The 13,029-nt window shown below is 43.8% G+C and overlaps 1 protein-coding gene across 1 annotated transcript in view; it reads right to left on the bottom strand.

Annotated features, from left to right (window-relative positions):
- The window catches only part of CHKA (choline kinase alpha), a 288,141-nt gene that overhangs the window by 218,164 nt on the left and 56,948 nt on the right, over positions 1 to 13,029 (bottom strand). Inside the window, exon 6 of the mRNA XM_069223051.1 lies at positions 9,501 to 9,605. Within this exon, the coding sequence (XP_069079152.1) occupies positions 9,501 to 9,605 (105 nt within the window). The remainder of the gene's footprint in view (positions 1 to 9,500; positions 9,606 to 13,029) is intronic.

Raw genomic sequence — 13,029 nt, 5'->3', positions numbered from 1 at the left:
TTATTTTTGTGTAGTTGTATAAAAGGTTCCTGTATAGTAAACGCCTGAATCTCGCTTACTCTTCTCAGGGAAGTAATGGCGATGAGAAATGCCACCTTCCAGGTTAGGAACTGTATGTCGCAGGAGTGCATGGGTTCAAAAGGTGGACCCATAAGTCTAGTTAGGACAACATTTAGGTTCCATGAAGGAACAGGTAGTGTTCTTGGTGGTATAATTCTCCTAAGGCCCTCCATGAATGCTTTAATGACTGGTATTTTATATAGGGAAGTTGAATAGGTAGTCTGCAGGTATGCAGATATTGCTGCAAGGTGAATCTTAATGGAAGAGAAAGCTAGGTTAGATTTTTGTAAGTGAAGCAAGTAACCCACTACATGTTCTGGAGTTGTGTGTAATGGTTGTATTTGATTAATATGGCAGTAGCAAACAAACCTCTTCCATTTACTTGCATAGCAGTGCCTGGTGGATGGCCTTCTTGCTTGTTTTATGACTTCCATACATTCTTGGGTAAGTTGTAAGTGCCCGAATTCTAGGATTTCAGGAGCCAGATTGCTAGATTCAGCGATGCTGGGTGTGGGTGTCTGATCTTTTGGTTGTGCTGTGTCAACAGATCTGGCCTGTTGGGCAATTTGATGCAGGGTACCACTGATAGGTCTAGCAGCGTTGTGTACCAGGGTTGCCTTGCCCAAGTTGGTGCTATCAATATGAGTGAGTTTGCTTTGACTGAGTTTGTTTACCAGGTAAGGAAGGAGAGGGAGAGGAGGAAAAGCGTAAGCAAATATCCCTGACCAGTTCATCCATAGGGCATTGCCTTGGGATGGTTTGTGTGGGTATCTGGATGCGAAGTTTTGGCATTTTGCGTTCTCCCTTGTCGCAAACAAGTCTATCTGAGGTGTTCCCCAGAGTTTGAAATAAGTGTTCAGTATTTGGGGGTGAATTTCCCATTCGTGGACCTGTTGGTGATCTCGAGAGAGATTGTCTGCGAGTTGATTTTGTATCCCTGGTATAAACTGTGCAATTAGGCGAATTTGGTTGTGAATTGCCCAATGCCAAATTTTTTGTGCTAGCAGGCTTAACTGCGTGGAGTGCGTCCCTCCCTGCTTGTTTAGATAATACATTGTTGTCATGTTGTCTGTTTTGACGAGAATGTATTTGTGAACTATTATTGGTTGGAAAGCTTTTAGTGCTTGAAAAACTGCTAGAAGTTCTAGGTGATTGATATGCAGTTTTGTTTGATGTACGTTCCATTGTCCTTGTATGCTGTGTTGATTGAGGTGTGCTCCCCACCCTGTCATGGAAGCATCTGTTGTTATTACGTATTGTGGCACTGGGTCTTGGAAAGGCCGCCCCTTGTTTAAATTTATGTTGTTCCACCACAGAAGCGAGAGGTAAGTTTGGCGGTCTATTAACACCAGATCTAGAAGGTGACCCTGTGCTTGAGACCACTGTGATGCTAGGCATTGTTGTAAGGGCCTCATGTGCAGTCTTGCGTTTGGGACAATGGCTATGCATGATGACATCATGCCTAGGAGTTGTAATACCATCTTTGCCTGTATTTTTTGTGTTGGATACATGCGTTGTATGATGGTGTTGAAATTTTGAATTCTTTGTGGACTTGGAGTGGCTACTCCTTTTGATGTGTCTATTATGGCTCCCAGGTATTGTTGTACCTTGCGTGGCAGAATTTTTGATTTTGTGAAATTGACGGTGAACCCTAGTTTGAAGAGGGTTTGTATGATATGATTTGTGTGATTTGAGCACTCTATTAACGAATGGGCCTTGATTAGCCAGTCGTCTAGATAAGGGAACACATGTATTTGCTGCCTTCTTATGTGTGCTGCGACTACTGCTAGACATTTGGTAAAGACTCTTGGTGCGGTTGTTAATCCGAAAGGCAGTACCTTGAATTGGTAATGTATTCCTTTGAATACAAACCTTAGGTATTTCCTGTGCGATGGGTGTATTGGTATATGGAAATAAGCATCCTTGAGGTCTAAAGTTGCCATGTAGTCGTGCAGTTTTAGCAATGGCAATACTTCTTGTAGTGTGACCATGTGGAAGTGGTCTGATTTGATGAAAGTGTTCACTACTCTGAGGTCTAGGATTGGTCTCAGCGTTTTGTCCTTCTTTGGTATCAGAAAGTACAGTGAGTAAACTCCTGTGTTTATTTGTGTGTTTGGCACTAATTCGATTGCATTCTTTTGCAATAGTGCCTGCACTTCTATCTCCAGGAGATTGGAATGGTGTGTTGTTAAATTTTGTGCTTTTGGTGGTATGTTTGGAGGGAATTGTAGAAATTCTATGCAATAACCATGTTGGATAATTGCTAGAACCCAAGTGTCTGTAGTGATTTCCTCCCATGCTTTGTAATAATGACCTATTCTTCCCCCCACTGGTGTTGTGTGGAGGGGGTGAGTGACATGTGAGTCATTGTTTAGTAGTAGGGGTTTTGGGGCTTTGAAATCTCCCTCTATTTCTAGGGAATTGCCCTCCTCTATATTGTCCCCGAAAACCTCCTCTATACTGTCCCTGGTAAGTGGACGGTGTTGCTTGTGAGGTGCTGGCTTGTGTGCTTTGACCCCGAAACCCCCCTCGAAAGGGCGTTTTACGGAATGTGCTGTAATTCCCTCTGCTCTGCGGGGAGTAGAGTGCGCCCATGGCTTTGGCAGTGTCCGTATCTTTTTTGAGTTTCTCAATCGCTGTGTCCACTTCTGGACCGAACAGTTCTTTTTCATTAAAAGGCATATTGAGAACTGCTTGTTGAATCTCTGGTTTAAATCCAGACGTTCGGAGCCATGCATGCCTTCTGATAGTTACAGATGTATTAATTGTCCGTGCAGCTGTATCTGCAGCGTCCATGGAGGAACGTATCTGGTTGTTGGAGATGGTCTGTCCCTCCTCAACCACCTGTTTTGCCCTATTTTGGAAGTCTTTGGGCAGATGTTCAATGAGATGTTGCATCTCGTCCCAGTGGGCTCTGTCATAGCGCGCAAGTAGTGCCTGGGAGTTCGCGATGCGCCACTGGTTTGCAGCTTGTGCTGCGACTCTTACCAGCTGCATCGAACTTGCGGCTTTCTTTATCTGGGGGTGGTGCATCTCCAGATGTGTGAGAGTTGGCCCTTTTCCTAGCTGCTCCTACAACAACAGTCTGGTGGCAGCTGTGTTGTGATGAAAACCGGGTCCGTAGGAGGCGGCTTATACTTTTTTCCACCCTTGGTGTGATTGCCCTACTTTTGACCGGGTCCTTAAATATGTCTTTTGCGTGCCGGAGCATACCAGGGAGCATAGGCAGGCTTTGGTAGGAGCTGTGGGTGGAGGAGAGTGTGTTGAACAAGAAATCATCCTCGACCTGTTCTGAGTGGAGGCTTACGTTGTGAAATTGTGCTGCTCTAGCCACCACCTGAGAGTACGCGGTGCTGTCTTCTGGTGGAGATGGTTTTGTAGGGTATGCCTCCGGGCTGTTATCTGACACTGGGGCGTCGTATAGGTCCCATGCGTCCTGATCTTGGTCACCCTGGCTCATGGTGGTGTGAGCTGGGGAGTGTGATGGCGTTTGTGCTGGTGAAACGTTAATCACGGGCGGAGGAGAGGGTGGTGGTGTAACTCTTTTCACCACTTTTGGTTGTGGTGCTTGTTCCGTCTGGAACTCCAACCTTCTCTTTCTCCTAATGGGGGGAAGGGTGCTCATTTTTCCTGTCCCCTGCTGAATGAAGATACGCTTTTGCGTATGGTCCACATCAGTTGCTTGTAGCTCTTCCTCAAACCTATGCTGTTGCATTTGGGAGGTTAGCGAGTGCTCTTCTGTATAAGAGCCTGAAGCTGGGTCGCTTGCAGTTTGTTTCGGCATCGAAACTTTGTCTGCGTGTTTTTTCGGCTCCGAGGTGACTTTTTTCCTTTTCGGGGCCGAAACCTCTCGGCGTCGATCTGTTTCGGTGCCGCTGTCTCGGCGTCGAGCCGTGTCCACACCGGCATCTCGGTGTCGAGGCTTGTCTCCAGCACTTTCTCGGTCCCGAGAAGGCTGCGTGCCTGTGTCTCGACCGGAGTCGGACGATCTCGGCGCTGTTTGGGCCTTTTTCGGTGCCGACGGTCGGTCACCGAATTTATGGGTCGAGCCATGGCCTGGTGGCAGTGGCGTCCCCTGGGCCTTGTAAATGTTTCTTTGTGTGGTTTTCGACGTCTTACTCACGGTTTGTGTATCGTCGAATCCTTCGGAGTCTGAGTCTTGGATCGAGAAGGTACCTTCCTCTTCTTGTTCCTCGAACTCCCGTTGGGCTGTCGGTGCGGACGCCATTTGAAGTCTTCTGGCTCGACGGTCTCGGAGTGTTTTTCGGGACCGGAACGCACGACAGGCCTCGCAGGTGTCTTCGCTGTGCTCAGGTGACAGGCACAGGTTGCAGACCAAGTGTTGGTCTGTGTAGGGGTATTTATTGTGGCATTTGGGGCAGAAACGGAACGGGGTCCGTTCCATCGGCGTTCTTCAGCACGCGGTCGGGCCGACCAGGCCCCGACGGAGGATCGAAAAACTACCCCGAAGGGCACCGGAGCTCTTCGATCTTCGATGCGGTGTGGAATCTAAGTACGCCGATCCCGAACGCAACAATACCGACGAAAATCTTCCGAAATAAACTATTTTTTCCGTTCCGAAACTCGGAGCGACAGGAACACGTCCGAACCCGATGGCGGAAAAAAAAACAATCGAAGATGGAGTCGACGCCCATGCGCAATGGAGACAAAAGGAGGAGTCACTCGGTCCCGTGACTCGAAAGACTTCTTCGAAGAAAAACAACTTGTAACACTCCGGCCCAACACCAGATGGCGAGCTATTGCAGAACATGCGTATCTACAGCGACAGATGCCATCGAACATAAGAATTTGTTTTTTTTAAAGAAAGACTGGTCTGGGATTTGTATCACTTTAAAGCCATTTAAACTACATCTATTGTGATTGAGTGCTGTGGTTAGATTTCGGTACTGAGATCTGGACCATGTCGGAGAGATTCCCCTGATGCTGCACCGACTGAAACTTCAGGTCTCACTGTAGAGCCCACATATGCCATCTTGCATGATTCACCAACAGGATGCAGGAGGCCATGAGGCCCAGCAGCCTGACTCATTCTCGCCAAAACCCTGGATAGAGGCTGAAACATCAGTATAATAGCCTGAGTATCTTGGATTCACTGATCAGGAGGATAAACCTGAAACTGCACTGTGTCCAGAACAGCTCCAATGAACGGGAGCTTCTGCGAAGGAGTGTCTCTTCGGCACGTAGTGATCCTCCAACGAATGCAGGAGGTCTACCGTAGTATGGAGATGGGAGATGATAGCCTGGGGCGAGCCTGTCTTCAAAAGCCAGTTGTTGAGGTAGGGGGAAGACTGAAGTCCCAGACCTGTGCAGATGAGCTGTGACTACCACCATCACCTTGTTGAATGCCTGAGGGGTGCTGGTAAGGCCAAAGGGGAGTACGGTGAACTGACGGTGCCCGTGGCCTACCGTAAACCTCAAGTAGGTGTGGGCAGGCAGGGTGGGAATATGGGTGGGGAGAAAGTCCAACATTACCATTCAGTCTCCTGGCTCCCGGGCAGATAAAACCTGAGCCAGAGTGAGCATTTCAAACCTTTCCTTCCTGAGGAAGAGATTGAGGGACCAAAGGTCTAGGTTAGGGCTAAGGCCAGTGTCCTTTTTGGGTACCAGAAAGTAGAGGGAAAAGCAACCACAACCTACTTCTGGCACAGGAGGCCTCTCTATAGCTCCCTTGGCCAAGAGAGCCATAAGTTCCTCCTGGAGAAGTGCCATGAAGTTCCTCCATCATTCAATCGTAGGATGGTGGCATGGATGAGTGGTAGCTTTGAAGGGGAAGGAATAGCCCCTTAGGACTATCTGCAAAACCCACCTGTCTGATGTGATGGACTGCCAGTGGAGCAGGTGATGGATCCTGCCTCAGACTGCTCCTTGGTGGGGAAGTCAGGCAGGGAAGGTTTGGAGGCAGCTAAAGGGCCAGATCGATGGCTGCCTGATACAAAAGGGTGGTAGATTCCATGTCCCTGCAGGGATGAGACAGCAAGCGTGGCACAGTGGCTGGATGGGAACGGATGTTGTAGGGTACCCCTTCCATAATCAAAGCAGTCAGAGGGAGATGAGGGGCCGCCACAAGGCCCATGGACTGACTATAGCACGAGAATCCTTGACACACTTGAACGCGGAGTCTGCTTTCTCTGAAGAAATGGGTGCCATCAAAGGGCATGTCCATAAGATTGGCTTAAACATATCCCAAAAAAGCCAGATGTCCTCAACCAGGTATGGCTCCAAGAGCCACTGTTGATGCAACTGCTCTGCCTAGTGAGTTGGTCTTGTCAATACCACATCAGCTCGTCAACTTGGCAGAGTCTCTTCCATCAGCAACTGCTTGGGAGAATACAGCCCAGGCCTACTCCGGAATCTATGGCAGCACTTGTGCAACCGTATCCCACAGGGTGTGTGCATAAAGGCCCAAAACAAATGCAGTGTTCACGGACTGCAATGTAAGGCTGGTAGAAGAAACCAAGTGTCCAACCTCTTGGATTCCCTGTCCAGGGTTGCAGAAGAGAACACACCCTGTGAAGTGGAGGCATGGGGAGTTGCACGAGGAAACTGGTCGCCCAGAACAGGCAATTGTCCTGTTCACAGGAGCCCCTGTCCTGGATTTGGACCATCTGTAAGGACTTCATTAAAGGGGAGCAGGGGTTCGGAGGATGAAGCTCCAGGCTGAAGCACCTGTCAGGAGGTTAGTCCTGACTGCCATGGAAGGCAGCTCAAGGTCCAGGACCTCAGCTGCTCTTTGCATGACCAGAGTATGAAGCACCCTTATCCGTAGCCATGGTAGGAGAAGGAATCCTCCATAGCCACAGTATGAGAAGAAAGCTTGCCAGTATCTGGAGAGGTGTCCAGTCCACTGACTTCATCCTAAGACACTCCAGCAGTGTCTGACTGGCCAAAAATGAGGTGCATGGCCTCAAAAAAACCTTTAACTGGGCAGGGATTGCTACAGTTCCCAGAAACTTGGGGCGGCACAGAGGTGGCCAACAAGCAGGCTCTACTTATGAAGGTCTAGGACGATGACGCTTCTGCATCGCGTCGGCCAACGGATGGGGTGAAGTTGAAGAACGTTTTGCTTTCTTCAACTTCTTGTGCTTTGAATTACCAGATTGTCCTGAGGACTTGGTGCAGGACGATGACAAAGGGTGACTCGGCGGTCGCTCCCGAAACCTTCCTCTCAGCCAGGACCTCAGTGGATAATCTTACTGATAAATGTCAGGTGGATGATGGGCTGTTAATTGTTGAGGATGACAGGGTCTAGGGTAGGTGTTAAGAGTGAGAATCTGGCAGTTTTGAGAGCTTCTGGGAAAATGCCTGGTTAAGGGAGGAATGGCAATGGTTAACTAAGGTTAAGAGTATCCGCAGAGAGCTTTGATGAAGGACAATGGTAAGGCATTTTCATAAATGGTTTTGAGGAACTGGAGAACTTCAGTTAGATTTGGGAGAGATAGGGCTCTGAAAGCTGACCAATGCTGGAAAGGGGGTGGGGGTGTGAGGTTGAGCAGGCTTGGTATTGTCAATATGCAAGAGGATCTTCTGTCTATGATCTTAATTGAAATAGTTGAGGGCATTTCACTTTTCTGTGGAGTGAGGAACAGGAGAGTCTGGTTGGGGGTTTAAGTAATGCTTGATTGTTTTTTCTACTTCTGTTGGGGGCTGTATTGATGGTGCTGCTAGAGCACTTTCTTTGGCTGATGTGATGAGTTGTGCTGTTGTAAGGAGGACCTTCGGTATCAAGACATCTTTGTGGGTTGTTTTTCTTCAAATTTCTTTCCTCTCTGTGAATTGATTATTATTGTCAGCAAGGTCTTTCGAATATCAGGGCACTGAAGGCTTTGTTGTGCACTTGTATGATGTAATTGCTGCATAGACAGCTTAAAAAAAAAATTAAATAAATAAAAAATAAATTAAAAAAAGGATGGTGATCTTTTTAGAGGGGTGTTTGCATCAGACATGGAGTTGATGGGCTGGGTGATAATTTCAAGAATTTGGTTGTCTATGAAGGGTTAGTCTTGTTTGACCTCCTTGGTTTGTTGGAGCTAGACCCACAAGCCTGAGTTTATGAGATTTCTGTTTGAGTGTGTGTGTGTGTGTGTGTGGTAGTGGGATCTGTACGAGATTGGATCTGTGTGTTGTGTGAATACATAAATATGCATTAGGAAGGAGAACACAAAATTCTTTGTGCTGCAGGCTAACTTTCCTACAGTTCTGTCCCATGTGAGTAGCCTTGTAGGTCTAAATAACTGAGAAAACCCAGTATCTCATTAACCCCCATTGCCAAGTCATATTGTACAGATAACTATAGGTTGCTTCAGAACCTGCCAAGACTCTTGCAGTCATTTGTACTCAGGGATGTTATTAGAGACTTGGAAGCAAAGTGTTACCAAACCTGGACACAAAGTACTATATACACAGCATCATTACAGAGAAGCATAAATACAAATGTTTAACTGGATTTTTTTAAAAGCAGCAAAAGAATGACACATACTAATAGCAAAGATTACTAACACAATAATGCAGTCAATTATTAAATATGAGAAAATGAAGCAGATACCTAGTATTTTAGATTGATCTTGGGGACTTTCATGTTATATATCACTATTGAGAAATATATCCTAACCCATAATACCTCTCCTCTTCACTGATAAAGAGTGCCTTCATCGCAAGACAGAATGTCCATTGAGATGTTCCTAGTCACTTAACAATACTTAATACCAAGACACTTCATGAAGCACTAAAGCAGTAGTGGGATAAAAAAAAAAAATAACAGAATAGTTACCAAGTACTTCTGTCATCTAAAGGTGTCAGTCCTTTGGTCATCTGTCAAGCACAAACCTTTTACTAGCTCGGTCACTAGATAGTCACCAGCACCTTATCTACATTCAGCACGAATATTTGTGATTAAATGAAGCTGCTTTTCTGAATAAATGAGATTACAGTTTTTATGACGATATGTACTTCATTGGTATTAAGGACAATAGTTAATTCAGACAATTCAAATAAACTCCATGATTAATACCCAGGCAAACATTTGTTCTATAATATACCCTTTTACCCTGGTTCATGCTAGGTCTATTCGGGAGCAGTCTTCTGCTAAAAGTCCATTATTATGGCCTTCTCCCACTCAGCACTGATTTAACCTTCAATCAAGTGACCTCTCAAACGTGTTAAACGCTGAATCTTTATACACTGTTAGAAGAAGCACTAAGTAGCTTTCCCATTTCCAAAGCTGATCATATGTAAGTAATGTGAGGAATTCACAAGCAGTAAAGGGCAGCATGTGTTGAATTAATACAATAAAAATGTCCACTTATTTAAATTGGAATTATTTTTCAAAACCTGCAATGACTATTGTATATATTATGCAAGAGAACGCAGTAAGCATGCTGAAAGTTAAATATACATTTTACAGAGAAACATCTACTACCTACCTTAGGTTTTCCATTTCCACTGGCAAATTGTAACTCAGAAGTCTGTCCAGCTTTCGAATATGAGATTCTCTAGTGAATTTAATTTTTAGCACTTGGTTTAGATACCTGTAAAGAAAATGCACACCTGCTCTAAGAATATGTATATACAAACACATTCACAACTTTTATTTCGATAACATTTTCCTTACTCATGTCATTGATACTGAGGCAAGGCAAGACAAAAAAAAGTATTTAAGCGTTACCATGATTTTCAATCATGTGCAGAATACTGTTACACCAAAAACAAACTATAAAAGCAAGGTTTCCTTCAAAAACCGTATTTAATGTCATTGAACACATTTACATTAGCAAGTGACACTACAGATGAGAAACTATAATCAGTGAACTTTGCTTGTCACTGCTATCTGCACCAACCTAATGCTACTGGTCACTAAATATATGCTTCTTTCTACTAACATTCTTTTGATAGGGTGATATATTTTTTTGTTTTTATTCAATTATTTTGAGTGGCAACAATCTTTTTGGTTCCTGCTTTAGAAGGACGTAATCCAGGTTTTCAGACTTAATACATGAGCAGGGATGTTTTGGTCCATATGAAACCAGCTATAGGATGAAAATAGTTCATGAACCAGTTCAAGCTATTTTGGAAACTTCTGATTAAAATCGGTATTTCAGTAACAGACTTCCCCTTCCATTTATGAAATGTCTGTCACCCTAAAAAACCTAGGTTCACAACCCTCTTACCTTTTTAATTGTTTGGTTCTGATTTAGCTCCTTAAATCAGAACTGGCTTGGTTCACAAGCTGCCCTAGGGTTCACAAACAAAAAGATTCAAACTTGTAAGAAGTCAAAAATGAGAAAAACAGAATTTGCTATTGAATCAAACATACAAATGGGGCTTGCAGGTAGGTGGTATTGTGTACATTTTCTTTTTTTTTTTTTTACTTTCTCTTCCGTAATGGCTTTTGGGTAAAATGTATTGTTCACTATTTTAATTGACCATAGTACGTTTTGCTATTCATTACGTCAAAAGCTGCTAACCTAAATACAAATGGCTGCTCTAATTAATTACATTTACATTTTATGTAGTATTAATCGTCTTGGTAGGGTTTGAAATTTTGAAAGAGGAAGGTGGGCTTTGAAATATTAATTTACATTGGCTGACAATTACCAAAGTTTATGTAGAAACTGAACTGTGCAAGAAAGACATCTGTTGGGGAGAGGGACTGTTTGTCTGCCACCTATCCCACGGTCATCCATTGCATTATAATCAGCCATGACATCTTCTTACAGGCATTCACAAGTATTCTACGATCCCACTTTTCTAAAAGCAAATTGTGAGAAGGTAATGTGTCTGGGTAAACCAAAAGTGAAAGACAAGGCCCTTAAAAACAAAACAAAAACTGATTGTAGTGTCCTTAGCTTATGCCTACTTTGTATTTCTGGTGTTCACAACACTGCACAATATTCTGAAATGCTACTTTGAGCTACTCAGGCAGTTAAGTGTGAGAAATGGACCAGAGTCAAAATAACCTACAGCATGAATGTAGACCATATTCTGTATTCCACAGGTGTGTAGTCTTAAGTAATAAACACTCTAAATGTGCCTTCAAAAATTGTTTGACATGTTACATTATCATGGAGCTATTTTGTGATAGCCCAATAATGAAGTAAACTGATCTGCACAATAGCTCCCACAGTGCATGGCCTCTGACTGGGTAAATGTGGGCTGTCTACCAACTCAGTCAGTGTTCAGCATTCAGGTTTTTGCAGCAACCTCTGGGGCCAAAGCCTGGTAAGGTCTCTTTGGAGGGTGCCAGCCATTGAATTTTCTTGTCATTTATCTGACTACTGGACGTTAAGATCTGTTCTGGGATCTTACAAAATACAGAGACAATTTAAAAGGGTCCAAATTTATTAGCAAATCAGTTATTCTGCCAGCACTTTAACTTTGAAATTTCTCCCAGGGGTGTGAACAAAATGACAGCTACTGCGCAGGGATTTAAGTGCTAAAAATCTGACAAATTTCATTCAGATTTGTCAAACAGCACAAAAGGGATTACCAAATTCAGACCTCCCACTCTTCTGGAAGTCTTAAAATGGCGGGTTCCCATTTTCATAATTCTACTTAGTTAAGCATCAGGACACCATTTTTTAAACTATTAATTATGATGCAGTGTTTTCAGCCAAGTGCGCTTATTTGTTCCCATTTGTCAGTCTGGATACGTTTATATAAACAGATAATTTTTTGCTTATTTGGACATGTTCTTCTGGACAACATTTGTGGATATGTTCCAGGATCTTCCATGTGTGCACAGATCTTTTATAAATTTATGAGAAAATTCCTGGGGAAAGAAGGAAAATGTTACCTACTCTGACAACCATCTGTTTTGTAGTTTGCAGTTCTGTAGATTCCAGTGCTCTAGATAATCCTGTAATCTAGTGTTGTCCTGTATTTGTTAAAAAGAAGTCTGAGTCACAAGGTACCCTGCAACTTTTTAGTTGGTAATGTGTATGTGCACTGACTTGATTGTTACTGTTTCACACAGAGGGTGAATGTACATATGAAAGTTAAAACCTGTTGGCCATGTAATTTGAGAGAGAGAAAGAAGATGAGAAGAGAGATTTCACTAAAAAACAAAGGTTAAAGGGACGTTTGTTAGGTTCAGATTTTGTACAAACTATAGAACTTCAGCAGTTTTAGTTACACTTCTCTCAAGACACTAACTTGTGCCCTAAGGTAACTCATGCCCCCCATAATGTACAAGCTCCCAATATTAGAGATTTGTGCAGCCAATCGCTGACTGGGGTGGAGGGTAGGTGAATGTGAAGCCATAGTATTACAAGCTACGAACAGGTGCTTATACCATAAGAATACAAGGTACTTCCCTTTAACTGTAGTTTTCCAGTCTTGGACCTATCAGATTCGTATGCTTGAATCATTCCCCGAAGTGGGAGTCTCAGGATACCATAGCAGCAGTAGTGAATGATATTCACAACAGTTATTGTTAAAAATAATTCATTTTCATAGCTTATCCTCATTTTAGTAAGAACCAAAGTCCAGCCAGTCAGATGACAGCACCGTCTAGAACACTCACCAAAGGCTTCATTCACTCATTTTCTAGCACAAGTGGAAAATAAGAACCCAGATCATTCAGGGAGCCTATATGGGAAAGAGGGTGGGTCACATGTGAATCTATGAAAGCTACCAATACTAGAGAACTACAGTTACAGGTAAGTAACTTATTTTCATTTCCAGTATTGGGTCTTGCATAGATTCAAATGCTTGAATCAGTAGTTAGTAGCTAAATCACTTACAATAAACATCAATCAGGAAATAGCAGATGGAGGGAAATACATTTATACATGGCTCACCTTATTGAAATAGAAGGCGTCAGAGGAATATAGGAATTAATGCTGTGTGAAGGTGTCTCTGCTGGCCCATGAACAACTGCTCGACATTTGTTAGAGAGGCACACCTGCGAAGAGAGCTGTGGTAGTGGACTCAACCCTGGTAGAATGAACTTTG

This window comes from Pleurodeles waltl, chromosome 3_1, assembly GCF_031143425.1.
Source record: "Pleurodeles waltl isolate 20211129_DDA chromosome 3_1, aPleWal1.hap1.20221129, whole genome shotgun sequence".
Classification (NCBI taxonomy): Eukaryota; Metazoa; Chordata; class Amphibia; order Caudata; family Salamandridae; genus Pleurodeles; species Pleurodeles waltl.
Note: the sequence above shows the minus strand (reverse complement) of the source record. Positions and strands in the feature narration are given on the sequence as shown.